Genomic DNA, 21,272 nt, shown 5'->3' with positions numbered 1-21,272 from the left:
CGATCACATTGCATCATCCCGCTCCTTAGCTTACAAGCAACACGGTTCCGTTCGAAGGTCTAGCGCAGTCTGCCGTGATCTAGTGCAATCTCTTCCCTCGTCTTGCGCAGATCGATGGGTGGCTCGTTCGGGTACTTGGCCTCGAGTTGATCACTTCCGCGTAGGCCAGCATACGCGAACACCCTGCCTCGCGAGTCAGCAGAGTCATTATCGTCCTCAGCAGGGTCGCACATGAATCCGATGGACAGCCACAGACGTTGTTGTGCGGGGATGGCTGCTCGATGATCAGCTGCGCCGGGAAGAGGGAGCTCAAGAGGTACAGGTAAACGATTGCCATAGACTCCGCCGCCTGATTGCCTCTGTGGCTGGGTCGACTCGCGGCTGCTTCGGCGTATGAGGCGCATGTACGGAAGGACGAGGTGCCGATACAGGCGGATGCTGCGAATGCGCTGGCCTCTGTCGCATGATGACGTCGGACAAACAGCGCGAGCGTCGCGTCGGAAGTTGAGGCGGCGGCTGTCCATCATATCACACCCACCGATAACACACACAGCCGTCGAGTCGAGGGCGACTGCAGGTCTAGCAGGCACATATATACAGTCGCTATGACGCCCGGGACCCGTGGCAAGGCATCTGCATTGTCGCCGCAATGGCAGTCGCATGACGCGCAGGACGCAAACGGCTCAGATACTGGCGAAGACTCGTCGCATGAGGCACATCCTACCGGCTTACAAGGGGCCACGAAGCTCAATGGCTCCGGCCACCGTCATCTTCGACCGCGGAAGGAAGTGCGGAAGCTGCGCACGGGCAAATCTGTCAATGAGAGGACAGAGCTGCTCTCGAGATCATACGACAGGCAGAGAGGCAGTCTGTCGCCCCATCTCTCGGACGCGGGAGGGTCAGACATCGAACGACCGAGCACACCTCTGATGATGCAGAGATATCTATCGCATGAGATCGCTTCTGAAGATCTCGAATATACTCTCGCAGTGCCTTCGAGCGGAACGAGTGATGTAGGCTCGATACCCTCTACGCCCAAGCTTGATCTCGTCGACATACACGAAGTAGGCTCTGCCGCTCATGATCGTCCTCGGCCCGGCAGACCACGCAAGGACACTGTTGGTCCCGACGCCCTCAATGCGCCCACTTTCGTCGCTACAGAGCGTGGGCGAAAGCCATTCCCAGAGATGACGCTACGCAGCCGGGTTAAGCTATTATTCACCCAAACCATCGCCAACCTCATCTCGACTGGCTTTCTCATTTTCATCGTCACCTGGGCTCTCACATCACGCTTCATTGGCGCACTACCCACCTTACTCACGCTCGGTCTCTTTCGCGAGAAGAGAGACACGCGCATTTGGGACGATCCCAAGAAATGGCAGACCGAGGATGTCGTCAAGGATATTGGCTACTATGCACGCAATTGCGGCTATGATATCGAGGACCAGGTCGTCGTCACGAAAGATGGCTATCTGCTCAGAGTGCATCGCGTCATCGTCCCTCACCGCAAGGACAAGCTACATTCGGACGGACGAGGCGGCTTCCCCGTCATCATTCAGCATGGTCAGAAATGACGTGATCAATATCGGTCTTTGGCTGACGTCGCTCTGAAAGGTCTCTTTCAGTCGGCCGGCTCTTTCGTCACCTCCGAAGAGCGATCGCTCGCATTCTGGCTGGCCGAGCACGGGTCAGTCGGACGTGCAAAGTCGCGAGCCCCCCTGAAGATCATCGCAGTGGTTATCAAGTCTACCTGACGAACAATCGAGGCGTCTTTGACATGGGCCACGTCAAGCTGCAGCGCAATGATCCTCGCTTCTGGGGTTCGTCATTCCGACGGACTAGGACAGCTCTATGCTGACGCAATGCAGACTACAACATCCGCGAGCTAGCAATGTACGACTTGCCAGCTGTTGTCGATCATGTTCTGGCAGAAACGGGCTACGATCAGCTCGCTTTCATCGGCCATTCGCAGGGCAATGCGACCATGTTCTGCTCGCTCGGTAAATCCTGCTCTGAGTCATGCTATCGGAGCTGACAGATGCATAGCGCGAGGCATGGTACCACAGATAGGCGATAAGCTGTCGGTCTTTATCGCGCTCGCGCCTGCTGTCTATGCTGGCCCACTAACGACGGGCTTCCCGTTCGGCGCGCTCGTCAACATGCCATGGAAGACCTGGAAGCGCATCTTCGGTATGTATGCGCTCATGTGATCGATCGTCTCTCAAGGGGTGCATGCAGGCACACTCGATTTCATTCCACTCATGCGATGGTCATATGACTATGTGCCCTCCATGCCATTCTCGCTGCTCGGCTATCAAATGTTTGCGTTCTTGTTCAATTGGACAGATGCGAACTGGTCAGTGCTTGCAATGTCGACATCACATGCCTCAGGACTGACAGTGATGACAGGCTGCAACGACGCAAGCCAAAGATGTTCCGCTTCACGCCTTCGCCCGTGTCTTCGGCTGGCGTCTTCTGGTGGACAGGTCTTGGCGGCTTCTCAAGCCGCGGCTGTGTGCTCAATGTCAAGGTACGACAAGCGACGATCTTCGATCATCGAGCTGACTCGTATCTCGTATGCAGGCCAAGCGTTGGTTCGACGAACGCTTCCCTCCCCTCTCGCTCTACCAGTAAGTAATGCGATCTCTGCGTTTGTGATTGCTGATAGATTCCTCCAGCGGCGGGCACGACTATCTCGTCCTGTGTGATCCTCTGCTGGACCGTATTCGCGATCACGAGCCATACGTCAATCTCTTGCGAGTCAACAGGCTGGCGACGGGCGAACACTGCGATTCCTTTTGGGGCATAGACGCTGTCGAAACAACATACGGCGATATTCTTGGTATGACAGGTGCTTCTGCTGATATTGAGCTGACTGGCTCTGCTTGCTTGCAGAGGATATTGAGCGCACGAGAGGGCCATATCCTGAAGAGCTCGCGCTCACCTAAATGCATGGGGATGCTCCGACTGTGGCGTGTCGCGATAGGGACGCGTCGAATTTCTGTGCACCGAAAGGGTAAGCGGACAGCGCTAGCGAAAGCATAATGACCGCGAGACCGCTTCTGTCGCTGCCCCGCCTGAGCCAGCGCTTCGCGGTGACCGATCTGCGCGGGCAGGAATGCACCAAGCGACCCAGCGATCTTGAGAGAAGCCCGATCGAAATGGCTAGTTGGCCAAGTAGAAGACACGATCGCCACCAGCTGTTCGGGTCGTTGAAGCACCAGAAAGCTTGAAAGGCGAGATGTGCGCCCAAGTCAACCTTGACCCTGGGATGGTTCAGTCTAGGTCCATACAGCTCTGTTCATCAACATGTTGGCAGTGTCACTCAATGCGATCGCAAGGCCTACGGGACCAACAAGGCCAATCTCTGCGCCTTACACGTTTGCAGACTTGCGCAGCTTGCCTGCTCGCTTGCTCGGCTCGGACGAGACGCACGATACATACAATCACATGAACGAAAGCGACCTTGAGAAAGCCAATCAATCGAATGGTTCTGAGAAACCGACGTTGCAGCGGAAAGTGGTCCAAATTCGCTCACTGACCTGGCAGCCCTTGACGGAGGTGAAACTCATCGATGTCCTCGACAACAAGCACACGCCGCCCTTTACGCTCAAGGAGTTCGAAGACAGACTCGTGTTTGTGCGCGAAACATGTTCGATTGACGATCCTTAGCTGATCAATGTACAATGTCGCGACAGGTCGAGCGCTCGCCAGAGAACCTATACTTCTGGCTATGGCTGCGGCAGTACAGTAAAGATCATGCAGCGTACAAGGCCTCGAAGAAGGGTGGCACACAGCGACCAGCGCAGCCGCGAGCACGACCATCTTCAGGGATTACAGAGCAACAGTCAGCGCGAAGTAGTTACACGAGGCGCGGCTCGCGTACATCGCTTGCTCCTATTGTGCCGACCAACCAGCCAGTAATCGCGACGACGGGTCTGAGCCCCGGCTTAGCGGCTTCATTCAACAAGGCCTTGCTCACCTTTTTTGAGCCGACGTCGCGTCTCGAGCTCAACCTGCCCGCCCACGTCAAGCAAGCACTATTGACAGATACCGTGCATTCGAGCGAGCCCACAGTCTTCGATGAAGCCAAAGCTTGTATAGAGACAGCGCTGCAGGAGAGCCTCAACGCTTTCTTGAGTTCCTCACTTGGCAACTCAGACGAAAAGCGAAGCTACTTTGCAATCGCGCTAGGCTTGCTTCTCGTTCTATTTGGCTGGATACCGATTATCTTGTCACTTCGCTGTCATTGGCATCGCAGCCTTCGACTGACAGGCGTACCGCTCTTCTTCGTCGGTACAGTCACGCTCGTGGCCGGCCTACGACAGACTTGCATTGTCATTTATCTCTTCGGCAATATGCGCCAGCTGCGAAGTTGGGAACTGCAGCGACCTCGTAGCGAAAACGACGCTGCCCGGCCGTGGTATCGATTTGGATTGAGGCATCAGCAGCCTGCTCAGCTCGCGACGAGCTTGCCAAATCCTTCATCCACCAATGCCCGAATCGTTCATTCTCCAGCTAGCACGATGGTACCTTCTCTTCTGCCGACTCTGACGTCGGACAAAACTAGCAGCTCAAAGATTGAGCAATTCGGTGCGCAAACAGAGCTCGATTTAGACGTGCAAAGATTAGTTCAGCAGCCACCCCTGTCCACGCCGACGCTGGTAGCAATGGACCACTCGAATCATCTGGACGCTCCCTTGTTCGTCGAGCCAGCAAGCGAGCCCATGTCCGTCATGCGTAGCACCTCAACGATGCGACCTCTGTCAAACAAGTCTGGCATAGATTCGCCAGCCGATGCGCCTCTTGCGTCGGCTCGCCCGCCTGACCTACATTTCTTCGACTACATGACGCCGCCAGACGATGCTTGCACGCCGCGCTCGCCTACCTCACCAAGTAGCGGGTACTTTTGGCAGCGTCGGCTGCTGCCCTCAGACAAAGCGAGTCCAACGACGCGCTCTCGCACGACCGGATCGCCTCCTGCTTCGGTCTACGGCAAGTCTGCGCCTGTCTTTGCACCACTCACGCCTGTCACATCACCATTTGTCATTACCGCACAAAGGAGGACGATCCTAATGGGCATGCTCTATGGTCTCTTCGTGAGCATCGTATTCGAAGCGATTGCGCTGCCCTTGCCGATCTAGCTGCACACAATATACAAGAACTTGAACCACGTGTTATTGTGCGCCTGCTTGAGCTGCAGCACAGTCACTATGCCGTATGCGTGCAGGCCTCTGGCCACTGAAGCAGAAAGCGCGACGAGGGTATGCTGACAAGGGAGAGGGTGCGTGGCCTAGCAATATCAATCGTGTCATCGCTACCCGCATCGGCTGCCGTCCCTTCTGCACTTCCGCGCTTGCTCGGTATATAGCCATTCTCGACGACAGGTAGGCTGGTTGAGGGGCTGAATTTGATGGTGATACTTGGACGCGCGGGTTCCAGAGTGTCCATGTCGAGTGAGATATGGCGTTGCTGGTCTTTACAGGATGAGACAGTACATCGCGACAGCGGTCGACCGTGTGTATCTTCTGATCTCGGCAAAGCTTCCTCGATAGATAAAGACGGCATAGACGGACTACCAATTTGGACACCTTGCTGAGAAAACCTGACATGGTGGCGATCGCTGAGATGACGACGGTGCCACGCTACGCGCTCGATGATCCATGCAACGGTGTCATTCGAGATGATCACTTGTTGGTCAAGAGATGCTTGAGCTATGTGACGCAGACCGGGCATGAGAATCAGATTCTTGTCGGCTGAGCCCGCTTCAGCGAGAATCGAGTTGGCGGCCATGCAAGAGGTAATGGTGTCTTGCGTGCCGTGGACAAGTAAGAGAGGTGCACGCAGCATACTCATCGTCATCTGTACTTGCTTTGCAGCCCTGCGAACCTCATTTGAGGGTGGCAGTACCAGACTGCCTGCGAGGCCATTCGCAGTAAATTTAAGATGCCGTTCGAGCACTGAGAACGGTCAGCAAGACAGCAGACCAGCAAGCACATTGCCCACCTTGCATTGCGCGGAGTTGACTGCTGTCGGCGGCTGCTGACTCGACGGTAGCACTGATGAGAGCGAGACCGGCAACAAGTGGCAAATCACAATCTCTGGCAAGCTGGTTGATTTGATCTGCTGAGATGTGACTCCTTGCTAAGCCGAGACGCTGCAGCAAGCTGGGCGACGGTCTGAGCGGAGTAGAAACTGACGAGAGCGCGTAAGAGAGAGCGACGAGACCGCCAATGCTCGCGCCCACAAGAAAGACAGGTCTCGTCTCTTTCTGCCGAATTTGCACGGGAGACCGTGCGCTTTGAGAGGTTCTCCGCACATCGACATTGACACCAAGCGAATCTGGTGGAAGAAGCGAATCAGGCTTTAGCTTTCCCTCTTCGTCATCTCGGGATCGCAGGTCGCGCAGTACTTTGCCGAGCAGAAGCCTGGCCGAAGTGACGTTGATCTCTTTGTAGCCACCGCATGCGCTCTTATGTGCTGAGAAGATACTGCTCATCGAGGCTGGACGAGTGCCTTCGGGCAGTGCCGTGTCGAGCGATCCCAGACAGGGGACGACGAGTCGAAAGCCGGCGACCAGGTAAGCGCGCGCGAAGGCTGGCAAGCCATTGCCGGAAGCTTGATCGTCTATGTAAAGGCTATGTCAGCGCGTCAGAGTGCTTCGCGAGGGTGGCGATGTGACTCACACGTCGCAATCGATTTGTCCTTTAGGTCGATGAGCTGTCCAGATCTGATGACACGCCCATCAGTATCGAACACGCTGCTTGAGCCCGCACGTACCTGATAGTCAAATTCGCCATCGTCTGGCGTCCAACGCTGAACGTGAATCATCTCAAGATCTAGCTCGTCCTGCTCGACCGAGATACTCGTACGAGACTCCTTGAGAAACTCGAGCTCTCTGTCTCCGATGGCATCCTCATTCGCTCGTTTGCCGTTATAGTCTCTGAGTGTCCGAGTGATGTGAACACGAGACCACCATAGCTCGACAGTCTGGTATATGCTCATCACGGCTGCCGTGAGGCCGAGCCAAAAGTTGACGACAAGACTGTGAATAGCTTGTACAGGCGCGCACTTTGCCGCACCGGCATTGTGTCTGTACTCGACCGGCAAGCTTATGCACTGCGCAGGCAGGACAATTTTAGCAACTTCATTGACGGCGAAGTCGGCGAGATCGGTAGAGGTTGCATTGCGAGCGTCTCCTGGCGATGCGGCGAAGCTGCGCGATTGATCGGGACTCGAGTCGTCAGATTCTGACAGGTAGGACAATTCTGACCGCGTATCCGAGTCTGCCTCGAGCAGCGTGACATTGGAAAGCTCAGAGTCTGAGCTTGCGGATGCCTCGAAGTCGCTGAGCGAGTATGAAGAGGTACTGCTTTCGGAACCCGTCTCGCTAGCGCCTGAACAGTCTCGGGAGGAGCGCGATGAACAGGTACGTGTCTCGCCCGGCAAAGCATGTCGCTCGTAGCTCGAGATGGATCTCACGGATTGCCCAGTACCGGGCGTGATGGCTGTGTGATTGTTTCTGGCAAAGGCTAGACCTAGACTAGCGTGATGAGAGATCGGCAGGGAAGAGCCAAAGGTGGAGCAAGTGATAGGAGGAACAAGCGTTGTCGCAGGCGGACGAGCGATGCTCACGTCGTGCTCGTCGGCTGGCGGACTGATGGAGATGGCGGGTGTGGTGAAGCTGCGCCTGTAGGGTGGACCGGGTCGCCCTGACTGATCAGATTGTGTCGACTTGTCATGCGAGCGAGATCTTGGGCGATGCTGATACTTCTCGTGAGGAAGGCTTGCAGGAAGAGTAGCAAGATTCTGAGACTGTCGTGAGGGCCGCGCTGCCGAGTGGGCTGGGAATGGTGAAACAAGGATTGAGGATTGGCCGGCTGTCAATTTTGGCGCACGATCGACTACTGGACGAGAGAAAGCCATCAAGGCTCACGCAAGATCCTCGATGGATCGGCCTGCAGCTTTGCGAGACTTTTTCTGGAGGAGAGTGAATGATCTTATTGTGATCAGCAGGAGCATGAGAAGGAATCGGAGGCACGCAGAGCACTGTTGACGCGTCGAAGGCGGTCGAGCAAGCGCGAGATAAATGACTGATTTGCATGCTGTGATGCCCTCGTTTTCTGAGCAGTACAAATGACACATTGACGGCTCTATGGTGTCAGAGTTTCTAAGGACTCGTTTTGCGTCTACATGGGCGTACCGGACGCGCTGCTTGCTGGTGATCGTCGTCGTCGTCGTCGCTGTCATACATGTCGTCCTGCTGAAAAGCACTGCGTCTACCTCGCATGCTGAACCAGGCTGAGTATGAGCATAGTGACATTAGCAGGAGCATCGCAGCTGACCTTGCTGACCCAGTCAGCAGCAATGTAGTCGAATCTTGGGCGATTTGAATTGTATTGCTCAGCGATCTTCACCATCAGTGGATCATCCGCTGTGTAATGGCGTCATGAGTGTGCACATAGATCAGCAGATGGTTTGCGTACGATTTGGCTCTGCGAGAAGCTGGAGCACGGCTCTCAAGACTGCTCATTATGACGCTGTCAGCAACTGGTCACCGCTCGAGCGGCATACTGACCATCCCCAACTCTGCAGATGACCATATCAGTCGTGCTCACTGCGATCGATGAACACAGCATTGCTTACTTCGTGCTCGGTTTCCAGGCTTCAGACTGAGACCGACTGTTCAGACGGAGGACAAGTAGTGTGACGAGCTCGCACCTTGAGCAGACCAAGGCAGATATCTGAGAGGCCAACATCAGCATGTAAAGCATGCATGCAGAGAGGTTTGACCCACTGCCGTCCTCATTGACATTGGGGTGATAGATCTTTGTGAGCTTAGGCGTGTCGTGTGAGCATGACGAGACAGTCGCAGACTTGGGCGCTTACAATTTTGAGCTGCTCGACAAAGGTCAGCAAAGCGCTCTTCCATTCATTGCGTACTCACCTGGGGTGCCTTGAAGGGGTATTCGAGTGGAAACTCGAGGGTGAACTTGAATTTACCGCCTGCGTATGGAGATGCAGCCTGTCATAGCGAGGATGCATGAGCTCCAGCTTGCCAGAGTACGTGAGTAGCCACTGACAGGACCATGGAGGACGCCTGCAAAGATTGACGCGAGCAGTCAGCGTTCGTTGCATCGAGCAGTGTCCAGATGAGCTTGCCTTGCCATTTGTTAAGGCTGGAATCGCTGACGAGCTCGACAGAAGCCCCTTCTATGGGCGAGCTCTGCAGCTCTGAATATTCCTGCGTTCCGGCCAGGATCAGCGCTGGTCTTGCTGTGCCATCGTCGTGTGAGCCATGCGGACATTGATGATGCGGTCAAGCTGTGCTCGTAGGAGTCCGAGCAGAAGCAGATGGGCACTCTGGGAGCCGAGTGGGATATCACGTCAGACCAGCCTGATCAAGGAAGTACCTTTTGCAAGCGTCTGTTGCCTGCCATCGTCTTGACAGTCCGGTGATGATGCGGTCGGTGATGCTCGACTTGTCGCGACTGCCAAATCTCTGAGAGCGGCAAAGTAGCTAGCCAGACTGGTCACAGCGCAGGGACGACGATGGCAAGGGGCAGACGGAGAGACAGAGAGCGAGAGGAAGAGCTGGCCGAAGATGGCAGCGGTACGGCGACGCCAATCGAAGCAGCGCCCGAGCCAGAACAAGCCCAGCAGCGCGGTCGAAGAGGCAGACGTGGTGGGGGTGTGACTGGCCCTACAAGCGCACTCACTTCCTTCCTCAGGGTCGGCTCGCTCTCAAAGAGCTGAATGTTGAGAGTATTGAGCAGGCTGCACTGACAGGAACAAGGCATCACTGCCAGAGGATCACGCTTTGATCGTGCGCGACCGGCAGAGGAAGAGACGAGCTCAGAGCTACAAGAGATCAACGAAGAACTCGCCGAACTGACAGCAGAAGCCACATCTGGACCCTCTACTTCTGCAGCTTCGCCTATCGCCTCGGGATCCGGCACGCGTACGCCCGCTTCATCTGCCAAAAAGTCCAAGAAACCTCGCATTATCGACTCAGACGATAGCGACGAGCCTGAAAAGACACCGGCAAAGAAAGGCCGCTACGATGATCGCAAGACGGGCAGCTTTGCTCACTGCTCGGACTGCCACAAGTGAGTCGCAGTACGCTCTGCCACTTGTCTGCATTGCTGAAATTCGCGCGTCAGACGGTTCACTATCACAGACCGGACGTTCATCAAGACGAACAATGAGATGCTCTGTCCACCCTGTCAGAGCGAGTGGATGGATCTGGAAAGAGAGACTAGCGTTGCGCCTGCGCCCAAGCCTAAAAGACGCGCGACAAAGCAAAAGCAGCTCAACTCGGAAATCGAAGACGGCCGGGCAAAGATCACGATCAAGAGTCTTCAGATTAGCTGCATCGAACTCATAGGCACGCATATCCAGAATGTCGAGGCACTCGGCGATATCGGTACGGCCAATCTTGACAAGGTCATGACATCTCAAGTCAGCTTGCTCGAGACACTGACGTTGGTTGTCCATGGCAGATTGCAAAGATTGTCTGCAAGAACAGAGCGCTCTCACCTGATACGCTCAAGCTGTTCCTCGACATACAGACTACCGATTTGCGGCTGTACGACTGCACACGTGCGTCGCCATCGGACCAAGTCATGTTTGCGCTGACGGCGCATTGCAGGACTGGATCAAGATGGCTTGCAATCGATTCCTGTCTTCAGTCCTCGCATACAACGCATGACGCTAGTCATGTGCGGTCTTGTTGACGACGACGTGCTCGAGCAATGGCTGTCCCGCTTCGAGCATCTCACTTATCTCGAACTATACGGTCCCTATCTCGTCACAGACGCCAAATGGCAGTCTTTCTTCAGATCACGCGGGCAGGACAAGGCAGCAAAGCTGTCCGGCTTCCTCATCAAGCAATCTGCTCGTACGTGTACCTTCGTCGCAGACAGATATCTTTGCTTATGCCCTTCTCCCTCGCGCAGGCATAGACCGCGGTGCCGTCGAAGCTTTAGTGGACCAGAACGCTGCAATTACCCATCTCCAGCTTGCCGAGATCGGAAGGCTGAGATCGGATTGGCTGGATTTGCTTACACCGCTCACATCCCTTGTCCATCTCGATCTGTCGCATGGCGGCGTTGATGGCGATACGATCACAGATGAAGCGGTTGTCAAGCTGCTCGCTTCAGTCGGCGCGAACCTCGAAACACTCATTCTCGATGCCAATTCTGCGCTCACAGAGGAGACCCTCACCAAGGGTATCAAGCCCCATTGCAAGAAACTCACGCATCTCAGCCTCGAGCAGCTTGCCGTCTCGTCTGAAGGCTTGCAAGACCTCTTTACCGACTGGCAATCTCAATCGCTGCGGCGGGTGAACTTGCACAGATGTACGGACATGGAAGACGAAGCGCTCGATGCGCTCGTTGCTCATTCGGGCAGTACGATCGAGTACCTGGATCTCAATTCGGTTGACAATCTGCGCGAATTGGCTCTCATGCGTCTGGCGAAATCGTGCCCAAAGATGATCGAGCTTGACCTCAGCTTCGTGCGAGATGTGGACGACTTCATCGTCAAAGCTGTGCTGGACAATATGCCTGCTCTGACGACATTCTTCGTCTGGGGCAACAATCGAGTGTCTGATCTCTGCCCCACTCGCTCGGGCGTCAAAGTCGTTGGTGCGTTCAGACTTTTGCGCATTCTACTGCAGGCTGACTCGGATGCTCATGCAGGGCAAGAATCGCAAGTCTATAATAACTGAAGTTGGGTCGATAGTGGAGTGCCAAGTCTGCTCATTGCATGTCTGCTGTAGCGCAAAGTCGCGCTGCACAAATTTACTGACCAGCCCGCTCGGAGTTGGAAAGATCGTGAAGCCGCCGTGTGCTGCAGACATAGGCATTGACGGGCTCAGCAGCAGATTGTGGTCTGCCAGCGTCGGAGTCACGCTCCTAGCACGACTGTCGCGAAGGACAAACAAGGTCCTCAGCCAACGCGGGCAGGCTTGATTGGGCAAGCCGCAGCGCCTGCATGACTGTCACCGGTTCACCTGCTGGCGTGGGCCAGCCACATGATCCAGAGTTTGTGCGGTCTCGCTCGACAACGGCGAGAGCGGAGTACAGTACCTCACCTCCTGCTCGACGGGCTGGCGGCGGCGCAGAGTCTCCTTCCGCTAGCTCTGAGCGTCCTGCAGAGGACGACGAAGCAGCAGCACAAGCAGAGAGGGACTCTCACTTCTTCACCGGTCCCTCTTCGCCTCCTCTCGTCGCACACAGTCCACTTGATCGCACGCACCTCCGTCACGGCAGTCTTCACAACCAAGTCACCCCCGATCGGCTCGTAGACAGACTGCCAGGCACTGCCCAATCCCATTCTGCCACTGCTGCCGCAACAGCGGGAGGGACGACGAGATTCTACAGACACCATCATAGGACTCTGTCCGATGCCTCACTCGACTCCCAGCCGGCCTACATTGACCATCGCGCTCAGCCCTATTCACTCTCTTCGAGCGGTGGCAGACGAGCTGCTTCGGGACTGAGAGATGAGGTCAGACGGCGATCGAACGTCAGAAGAAGCCCAATGTCTGCAGGCGAGCTCGAGGACGGAGACGAAAGTCTCGATGATCTCGAGCTGCCTACTTCTTCGGTCCCTTTTGAGACTGACGAGACCATGCATGGGCAACCCCGAGCATCGACTCTGTCTGCTTCCAGGCCCAGCGTTGCCCGCCATCGCTCTTCAGGACGCGTGCGAACGATGCGCGCGGCCGATCTGGACGAGCAAGTCATTGACGATCAAGCGGACCCGCACGCATACATCCGCAGACAGCAGTCGCATCGATCTGATCGCTCCAGTCGCTCCCGCCGTCGTGACAACGAATTTGATGATGGCAGCAGACGGCCCTCCGATGCAGAGAAAGTTCAAGAGGATGTTTGTTTTCCCCTGCTCGGACCAGATCAAGATACACACATTCCGCTTGATCCTCGTCACGAGCACCGACTACGATACGATCATCATTATAGTGGCGTGCCTGGCGTGCTCGCTCACTTTCCTTTCGCTTTCGACTTCTCTGCTCTCGAGGAATTTGCCGGCAAGGAGCGAGAATTTGAAGGCTTGCCGATGGGCATCTCGCCTGCACGTGCCAACGGAGGCGCTCAGGCAGTCAGCTTCAGCGATAGCGGCATGCCCAAGCGCGAGCGTCTGGACAGCAATGGCAACCCGATGCCAGACGCTGCGATCACCGGCTCACCTCGACTTCATCGCAATCCACGTAACAGACGGTTGAGCGAAAGCCAACCTGTGCGCAATCGCTATCAGCGCAAGCTAGCACAGTTCGAAGGCGATGCTGAAGACGACGCGCGAGAAGGCAAGGCAACGATCTTCTCGAGTACAAAGACGCCACTGCTGACAGATGACAAACGAAGTAACTCTGGTTTCGGTGCCACTGGTATATCCCAGCGCACTCGTAGTGGCACGACAAATAGTGACGAGAAGGCGCGCCCATATCGCTTCTCTTTCTATTCAAACGCGCTACCTAGCACGATACATGCCCGATCGCTCGCTGAGATACCTGCAGAGGGCCAGACCTTTGCAGAGCTGTTCACTGGCAGAGTATATGATGACGAGCAGGAGGGTAGCAATCGTACTGGCGCACCGGGCGAAGCGACACCATCAGCGCATCCCAGTATGCCAGGCACCGGCACCCACAGCCCCAATGAAGCCGCTTCTCAGCGCACCTCTGTCAACATGGGTCACCAATCTAATCAAGGCGGACCGGCTAGCTCCCGCAATCACTTGCAAGGGTCAAAGCCAAAGAGCAACGTTATGCGAACTGACGACGACGCGGAAGCGAATACTTGGTGGCTTGATGTCTTGTGTCCTACCGATCAAGAGATGAGAGTACTCAGCAAGGTCTTTGGCATCCATCCTTTGACAACGGAAGATATTCAGATGGAAGAAGCGAGAGAGAAGATTGAGCTCTTCAGAAATTACTATCTCGTCTGTTTCCGCTCGTTCGATCAAGATCCTTACAGTCCGACCTACCTCGAGCCGCTCAACATGTACATCATCGTCTTCCGCGAGGGCACGCTCTCTGTGTGTAGTGATCTCATACATGCCTATCGTGCGCTGACTAGGTACTAGTTCCATTTCCGGGGCGCTCCTCATCCTCAGAACGTTCGTCGACGTATCAAGCAGCTCAAGGACTATATCAACGTTACGTCCGACTGGATCTCGTACGCGCTCATCGACGACATCACGGATGCCTTTGCTCCGCTAATCCAGAATATCGAATACGAAGTCGACAGCATCGACGAGCTGGTGCTCATTCTCAAAGATGCGGGTCAGGGTGATATGTTACGACGAATCGGTACTTGTCGAAAGAAAGTGATGGGTCTCTTGCGACTTTTGGGCAGCAAAGCAGATGTCGTCAAAGGACTGGCAAAGCGATGTAACGAGAACTGGTCAGTGGCCCCCAAGTCGGACATCGGCCTATACCTCTCCGATATTCAGGATCACATGTGCGTCTCTTGACGGCAACCGGCTTGATCATGTGCTGACAAGATACACAGTCTGACGATGAATTCCAATTTGGCTCACTACGAAAAGATTCTGTCACGAGCGCATGCTAATCACCTCGCTCAAATGTCCATCGAGGTCAGCCCTATACAAGCATGTCGCCCTTATGCTGACACGGAGCGGCCGGTCTATCAGATGACGATCGTCAACAATGACACTAACAACCTGCTTGGAAAGCTATCGGCACTGGGTGCTGTGCTGCTACCCATGTCACTCGTGACGGGCATGTACGTACCATATATCAGCCGCGATTGCCGTGCTGACGCTGTCTCATTACAGATGGGGAATGAAGTAAGTCACTTGATCCGCCTCAATCTGAGGGGATGCTGATGCTGATGGCTTTGAACAGCGTGCATGTGCCAGGACAGGATGTCGAAAACCTCAACTGGTTCGCGGGGATCATCAGCTGCCTCGTCTTTTTTGGCCTCATCGGTGGTTACTTCACCAACAAGGCTTTCAATCAGTAGTTCACTCTTACATAGACGCTCATGTACATGTTGCTCCTTGCATAATTGCGTATGGCTGACTGTTCATCCTGGCCAAAATATTTTCTTTTTGTAGCCCGTGAGGCGCGGAGGGCGGGAAAATCCGAGCCATGACGAGCATCGCGTGCGGTGAGTTGTGTGAGTTGCGTACCTTGAAGTCCTAAAGCTCCTCGTCTGATACGATCGCACGCTCCATGGTCATGATCGGGCGCTCCTTCGTCGCCGTTCATGCTTATCTGGATAGACATTGACATTGAAGAGAATAGCATTTTGCTGTGCATTACGTGACTCACGCCTTGCGACTGGCAAGAGAAAGTATGAGATTTGTGAGACCAGACAAACGGGGCCTCAGGCTCCATGTGCCAGATAGTGGCGCCATTCCCGCAGAGGCAATTGCTCGACGATCTTGTGACGCGTTCATAAAAAGTCTCCGTCTGATATATCTTGGTCGACTCCGCTTTGTACGATACCAGACAAGATGAACGAAGATGCAATGGCAGATCAGCCTATGGTCAATCCAAAGCAGCGCACAGATCCGCGGACACTGAGGCCTGCGTCTACCTGGCAAGACAATGTAAAGTACGATCACTTGCCCTGGAATATTGCTGAGACGTGCTCACAGCTTGGCTGGGGCCTGCGAGACATCATCCTTCGCCTCGGTATCGGACCAGACGAGATATACGAAGTCAAGCCTCGGCCGGAGGGTCCAGTGCCGACACACTCAGTCGTAGAACAGTGCGTAAACCTAAGAAAAGTCGCCGTTTCACTCATAGAAGCGTTTATAGGCACGCTTTTGTGGCACCGTATGCTTTTGCACCCATACTGCTTCAGTGGATCGCCTACTACTATGGCGAGCAACGCTGGAGCACGGCTAAGGCCTTCTTCATTTACGAATTCGCTTTCATCATCTATGCTGGTCAAATGGTGCGCCGGCACAACGCACGCCCATCAATGCTGACGACAGGCACAGATCCGTCATTTGCACATGTTGATGCTTCGCTATGGCACTTTTGACCAAGAGTGAGTTCGATCACCTCTTCTGAGAAGTCGCCGATGAGTCCGCACAGAAATCGCCCGCGTGACTTGCTCGACGATAAGAATGCCTACAAGACGGCTGTACGCTCCGATACGGTGGCATTGACGACCATACTGATGTTCCTCGCAGTCTGCCGTACTGGTGTACATCCTCCTTCGATGCGCAGGGCCAATCTCGTTCTTCTTCGAGCCAAATGAAATGCCACATTTTGATCTTTGGTCGCCAGTCCGTATTTCTGCCTATCTGCTTGCACTCGACTATTTCTTCTATTGCTATCACCGATCTTGCCATCAAGTACCCTGGCTTTGGCACATCCATAGAAAGCATCACTCGACAAAGCACCCAAGCCCGTTGCTTTCGATTCTCGGCGATGACATTCAAGAGACGCTGGAGATCGCCGTCATACCCTCGCTATCGCAATTGGTCGTGATGCTACCTTTTCACGAACTCTATGTCGCAATGTGCTATCTCCTTTTTGTCGAAGCAATGGGCCACACTGGCGCACGGTCGGACATGGGCCACCCGCTCTTCTTTTGGCTCAAGCCTCTCGGTCTTGGACTGTGTATCGAAGATCACGATCTGTCAGTCTCTTTGTGGCAGTCTGTGATGCAAGCTGATGCTGCAGGTGATAGACACCATCGTAACGGCTACCGTATGCGAGGGCTCAACATGGGCAAGCAGACACGTCTGTTCGACACGCTTTTCGGTACCTGCGGCAAGAGACTCGAGACGAGTGACCATGGATTGTTCAAAGATGGCACTCTATTTGGATAGCCTTATGGCTGCAGTGAGATCGTTTGAATATTGCATGCAAGGTCATTCATTGCCATGGTGGACTTCGTGGCGTTGACTGCATGACGCGTTTGCTAACGACGCGACGCGTACAAAAGCCAAAAGGCGACAAAGGCAGGAACGCCTCACATCCGGCTGGGCTTGAGATAGTCAGCCGGCACTACCTCTGTTCCCTTACAGCGTGGAGAAGGAAGAGGACCGCGCTGACTTGCGCTCGAGCCTCCTTCCAGCGATAGGGTCGAGACGCTGCTTCAGCACCACGCTGTTGGTTACGCAGCAGCGCGGTCAGCTCGTCTGATCGGTCAAGGCTCCTGAACAAAATTATTGCAAAGGCGTCGTCATGCAGAAGCTACTACGACGGAGAACGGACGACGACGACGCTCAGGCGGTACGGATGATGCAGGCGCGCAAGTCTACCCAACATGGGCCGCTGTCGCCGGGCGCTGGTCTACCTGCCAAACCCACTCACCCGATGGGACAATCACCGCATTCTGCAAATAGTCGCAAGAGGTTGAGCAAGGACAGACTCGCCAAACAGTCTGCTCAGGCCCTCAGCCAGTCCTTGCAAGCCTCGACATCTCGTCAGGCTCATCATGCTCGTTCTCAGTCGAGCTCCGTAGCGACGAGCGATCAGGGACCGTTCCTCACTTTTAACAAAGACGGCAGTATCCGTAGTGGTGGCGCTCTGCCTGCGCTACCTTTCCAATACGAGGCGCGGCATAGGGAGTTCAGGGCGCGCAACGGCTCGCAGCAGGTCAATGGTAGTAGCGAGACCCTCAGATCCTCGCAGTCAGGTCAGCGTAGTCAGGCGCAGCAAGGCAGGCATCAACGCAATCTGTCCTCGCCTGCATACGCGCATGCGCGATCAGACTCGTCCTCAAAGCGACGCGCAGAACCGCCGTTGCCTCGCTTTAATGGCATCCTACCCGATGCTAACGATTTTCGCACTTCGCTCATATTGCGTACGTCCTCGGCCAGGAGATGCTATGCACAGACTTATGGTCCTGTTCAGCGCATATGGACAAGCACTTTGAGCGTTTAGCGAGTCAAGACGGCGCACCATCTATAGAATCTCTACAGATGCATCTAAGGTCTGCAAAATGCCACACTGCGAGCCCATCACTGACGCGGAGGCTGCTAACAGGCAGGAAGTGACCGCTGGCCGTATGACGCCTAATGACGAGTGCGCGATACTGGAGCAGCATATGCTCAGGCGAATTTCGCAGGCGCAACCCGGCCAGAGCTCTGTCTTGCGGCCTCCACCCTCGAGTCCGAGCAAGCCTCGCTTGGGGCATTCTCGATCCTCGTCTTTACAGAATCTAGACGCGCATGCCTCGCCAGCGGCTTCGCCCCGAAATAGTCGGCAAATTGCCGAGCAAGCGAGCCTCAAAAGCCAGGCGCGAGCGGTCGAAAGCATACCGGAAAGCGTTCACGAGGCTGTCACCGAAGCTCCTACTATGCCATCTCCTCGGCAAAAGTCTCGCTCGCAAGATGCGCCGCAATTGCTCAAGCCTGCACAGGGTCGCGGGAGAATACAATCACCCATTGGATCTGACAATCTGACAGACGAGTCTGGTACCCTAGACCCCGCGCGGGCATCTATGAGGCAGCATCTTGCACCGCCATTGAGCAGCAGTAGCCTGCCAAGCCCGAGCAGCGACGTTCGTACATCACCTCTCGATTTTGATAAATCAGCGCCGGATGGAGCGAACCAGCTGACCTTCGACCAACGCGATGATTCTTTCCCCAAAGGCACGGTCTTCAATACGCCCGAGCGCGTGCTCGACGCACATGGGCCTTATCAGGGATCAGCAGGACTTTCGCCATCCGACGGGAAGTCTTCGAGTCGCAAAGGCTCAGAAGCGAGCACATCTTCGAGCTATCACAATTTGAATGATGCCTCTGATGGCTCACCGTCTGCTATACTTCAGCGTCGATTGAGTGCAGAGGACGATCTAGAAGACCTGCCTCACGAATCAATGGAAGAGCTGGCGGCTCATCAAGAGCTCCTCCGGCTCACGTTAGGGCTGGACGCGTTTGATCTCGAGCTAGTACAGCAAGAGCTGCTGCGGCGCACGAACTCCACCGCATCTACGGTGAGCAGGAAGACGTCGGCAGACAAGCCGAACCGCTCCTCCGTCAAGTCAGCTCGCGAGCTTGGACTAGGCTTCCATGTCTCCCACGAGCCTGCCGGATTACGTCGCGTGACGGAGCGACCTGAAGACGAATCGGAAGAGATCTCCCAATTCGCCGAGTCGTCTCGAGATCTGCCGGAGACGCCACAGTTGTACAGCTCCGCTTCGACGGCTGCGTCCTCGCGAACGCCATACCTGTATGATTCATCAACGTCGTCGAACACATCATGGGATCATTCAGGCGGGCCAGACACGCCTGCAACGCCCTTCACAGCGTCTGCCTGGGGCTCAGGCGGCTTTGATGCCTCCAAGGGTATACTGACCGAAAGTCAGTATTGCCAAGAGCAGCAGGAATAGATGCTGATCAGGCTTGCCGCTGAACAGTACAAAATCGACATCTTAAGCAAACGTCCGTCGATGTCATCAATCTTGATTTGAACATGGAGTCGCCCTTTAAGCCACCATATGAGCACGCTCGCAAGATGTCTGAGCCCGTCGGCGTAGGCGCACAGGACAATCGTAAGAGGTTACATCGAGCGACACCTTCAATGATGTATGGTCATGTCGCCGATGAGGCTAACGCAGCGACTACTGCGCTCAAGGGCTTCTCCAGCTTTTCCAATAGCGAACGCGGTGATCGAGAAAAAACGGTGCGCAAATCGAAATCTAGCAAGTCCCTCAAAGGTCTACACATATCGCACCCCTCGCTTATCGCAGCGTCGAGTGCCATCGAAGCTGTGCCAATCGGCGAGGCGCAGGCTGCACATGCGCTGAGCAGGAGCCAGGCGCTTGAAGCATCATCCAGAGTGCTACAGCCTGCTGCAATCCTGTCGGCAAGCGCGCCAGCTCCCCCGAGGCGGCTGGAGAATGGAGTCGAGGATGCGTCATCGCCTAAGAAGCGCAATGGCTCGGTGTCTGCTGCTCCGTCGAACCTACCAGCCAGTCCTAGCAATATTGCATCACCGCGAGATCGGCCTGCTCTCGTTCGACTCATCAATAAGTTTAGCGCACGACGCGAGCAATTGGCAAGTCAAAGTCCAGAGACGCAGGTAATGGATGCACGGAATACAGTCGTCCGACGGACGATCATTGTGCCGCAGCCCGACGGCAGATCTTCGGAATCAAGTCCGGAGCAACCAGCAATCGCACATAGAGGCTCCTCGCTTCAGCAGACTCCGTCTCAGCCTGCGGTCAAAAGCAAAGGAACCTTAAAGAAGACGCCTTCGCAAAGCAAGAAGCCAGTGCCAGCCTTAGCAGACCTCTCGCCAGAGAAGCACATTGCTATAGAAGAAGAGCCCTCGGAAGATAGGCGATTACTATTGCAGGACCGACCAGCAACGCCGCCGCCCGCCCGCGGACATCGACGCAAGACATCTGGGGAGCATTTAGGAGAGGCACCGCTGCCGAGCAAAGCTCTGCCACGACTATCGCCGATACCAGACATGCCAATACGCATACCGCCAGCTTCACTCGATCTCAGCAAAGCAGGCGGTCTCGATGTGCCGCACACCGGCCTCAGTATTCCGAAGTCTCCGAGCGCGCTGTCAGTGATGAGCGGCGCGTCATATGCCGGATCTATATACGACATGTATGCGGATATGGACTCGCCGCGCCTGGAAGCTACGCAGACAGAGGAGCCAGATGAGATCGTTGTCGCTCAGGGACGGATTTTGCCGCCTGGCGGTCGCTCACCAGGCTATACACATGCAACGCTGCCGATGGCCGCTCAACAAGCGCGTCTGTCTGCCCTCAACGCTCACGCTAATTCGCGAAAGTCTCATCGAATCGAAGTTGACGAGATGGCCGATGGCAGCATGGTCTGGCAGGTCGTGCAAGACTTGCGTAATCATTCTGGCCGTCAATCAGGACAACTCGACTACCTCTCGCACTCGCGCGAATCGAGTATCGATGCAGCAGACGATCCTGTGCCGGCTTCGCCTTTCAGCCGGACAGACCGAGCAGACTTCATGCGCATGCAGCCCAAGCTTGCGTCCACCGGTACAGAGCCCCTCAAGGTCGTAGTGAGAAAGCATCGCCGCAACAAGTCGAGTGCCGGCGGTGTGCTGCCTTATAACAAGACCCACGCAACACATAGATCTGACGAAAGTGCGATGATTATCGAAGCCGCAGATGGCGTGGTCAGAGATCTTTTGCAGGATCTCACTTCCAGTATTACAGAGGGTAGTATAGATTTCTACCATGCTGGTACAGGCGCACCTGTTGCAACCTATTGACATGATACGTCGATGCAATCTGCGTAGTCTTACAGCGGCCACCGAAACT

The 21,272-nt window shown here is 55.2% G+C and overlaps 8 protein-coding genes across 8 annotated transcripts; 5 read left to right on the top strand and 3 right to left on the bottom strand.

The window, feature by feature from the left end:
- Positions 1–59: 59 nt before the first annotated feature.
- L969DRAFT_102297 (uncharacterized protein) lies at positions 60–465 on the bottom strand (the record flags this gene model as incomplete). The annotated part of the gene is made up of 3 exons (XM_014713947.1): positions 60–183; positions 232–274; positions 321–465. 3 exons carry the CDS (start codon positions 463–465, stop codon positions 60–62), a joined length of 312 nt encoding a protein of 103 aa, XP_014569433.1.
- Positions 122–2,968, top strand: L969DRAFT_59842 (uncharacterized protein). Its single transcript, XM_014713946.1, has 10 exons — positions 122–1,563; positions 1,615–1,687; positions 1,735–1,820; positions 1,869–2,000; positions 2,047–2,190; positions 2,239–2,356; positions 2,410–2,530; positions 2,584–2,630; positions 2,679–2,842; positions 2,896–2,968. Exons 1-10 carry the CDS (start codon positions 606–608, stop codon positions 2,946–2,948), a joined length of 1,896 nt encoding a protein of 631 aa, XP_014569432.1. The 5' UTR covers positions 122–605; the 3' UTR covers positions 2,949–2,968.
- Positions 2,969–3,309: 341 nt separating this feature from the next.
- Positions 3,310–5,144, top strand: L969DRAFT_16194 (uncharacterized protein; the record flags this gene model as incomplete). The annotated part of the gene is made up of 2 exons (XM_014713555.1): positions 3,310–3,639; positions 3,699–5,144. The coding sequence occupies 2 exons, from the start codon at positions 3,310–3,312 to the stop codon at positions 5,142–5,144; spliced, it is 1,776 nt and encodes a 591-aa protein (XP_014569041.1).
- A 67-nt stretch (positions 5,145–5,211) lies between these two features.
- Positions 5,212–7,926, bottom strand: L969DRAFT_81683 (uncharacterized protein; the record flags this gene model as incomplete). Its single annotated transcript, XM_014713945.1, has 4 exons — positions 5,212–5,960; positions 6,007–6,638; positions 6,687–6,730; positions 6,781–7,926. 4 exons carry the CDS (start codon positions 7,924–7,926, stop codon positions 5,212–5,214), a joined length of 2,571 nt encoding a protein of 856 aa, XP_014569431.1.
- Positions 7,927–8,801: 875 nt separating this feature from the next.
- Positions 8,802–9,473, bottom strand: L969DRAFT_86072 (uncharacterized protein). Its single transcript, XM_014713944.1, has 5 exons — positions 9,414–9,473; positions 9,163–9,244; positions 9,084–9,100; positions 8,948–9,025; positions 8,802–8,898 (listed from the first exon to the last, which is right to left on the bottom strand). Exons 1-5 carry the CDS (start codon positions 9,438–9,440, stop codon positions 8,839–8,841), a joined length of 264 nt encoding a protein of 87 aa, XP_014569430.1. The 5' UTR covers positions 9,441–9,473; the 3' UTR covers positions 8,802–8,838.
- A 79-nt stretch (positions 9,474–9,552) lies between these two features.
- On the top strand, positions 9,553–15,008 carry L969DRAFT_46361 (uncharacterized protein; the record flags this gene model as incomplete). Its single annotated transcript, XM_014713943.1, has 13 exons — positions 9,553–9,732; positions 9,790–10,109; positions 10,164–10,446; positions 10,503–10,602; positions 10,652–10,900; positions 10,959–11,648; positions 11,703–11,716; positions 11,923–14,058; positions 14,107–14,483; positions 14,535–14,619; positions 14,677–14,768; positions 14,821–14,832; positions 14,891–15,008. 13 exons carry the CDS (start codon positions 9,553–9,555, stop codon positions 15,006–15,008), a joined length of 4,656 nt encoding a protein of 1,551 aa, XP_014569429.1.
- Positions 15,009–15,458: 450 nt separating this feature from the next.
- Positions 15,459–16,890, top strand: L969DRAFT_22779 (uncharacterized protein). Its single transcript, XM_014713598.1, has 7 exons — positions 15,459–15,600; positions 15,649–15,761; positions 15,812–15,950; positions 15,997–16,046; positions 16,094–16,142; positions 16,192–16,643; positions 16,695–16,890. Exons 1-7 carry the CDS (start codon positions 15,505–15,507, stop codon positions 16,834–16,836), a joined length of 1,041 nt encoding a protein of 346 aa, XP_014569084.1. The 5' UTR covers positions 15,459–15,504; the 3' UTR covers positions 16,837–16,890.
- Positions 16,891–17,194: 304 nt separating this feature from the next.
- On the top strand, positions 17,195–21,223 carry L969DRAFT_93361 (uncharacterized protein; the record flags this gene model as incomplete). Its single annotated transcript, XM_014713942.1, has 4 exons — positions 17,195–17,816; positions 17,867–17,945; positions 17,999–19,317; positions 19,374–21,223. The coding sequence occupies 4 exons, from the start codon at positions 17,195–17,197 to the stop codon at positions 21,221–21,223; spliced, it is 3,870 nt and encodes a 1,289-aa protein (XP_014569428.1).
- Between the last annotated feature and the right edge of the window lie 49 nt (positions 21,224–21,272).

This window comes from Mixia osmundae, assembly GCF_000708205.1.
Source record: "Mixia osmundae IAM 14324 unplaced genomic scaffold scaffold_3, whole genome shotgun sequence".
NCBI classification, from domain to species: Eukaryota; Fungi; Basidiomycota; class Mixiomycetes; order Mixiales; family Mixiaceae; genus Mixia; species Mixia osmundae.
This window is presented reverse-complemented; position numbering and strand designations above follow the sequence as displayed.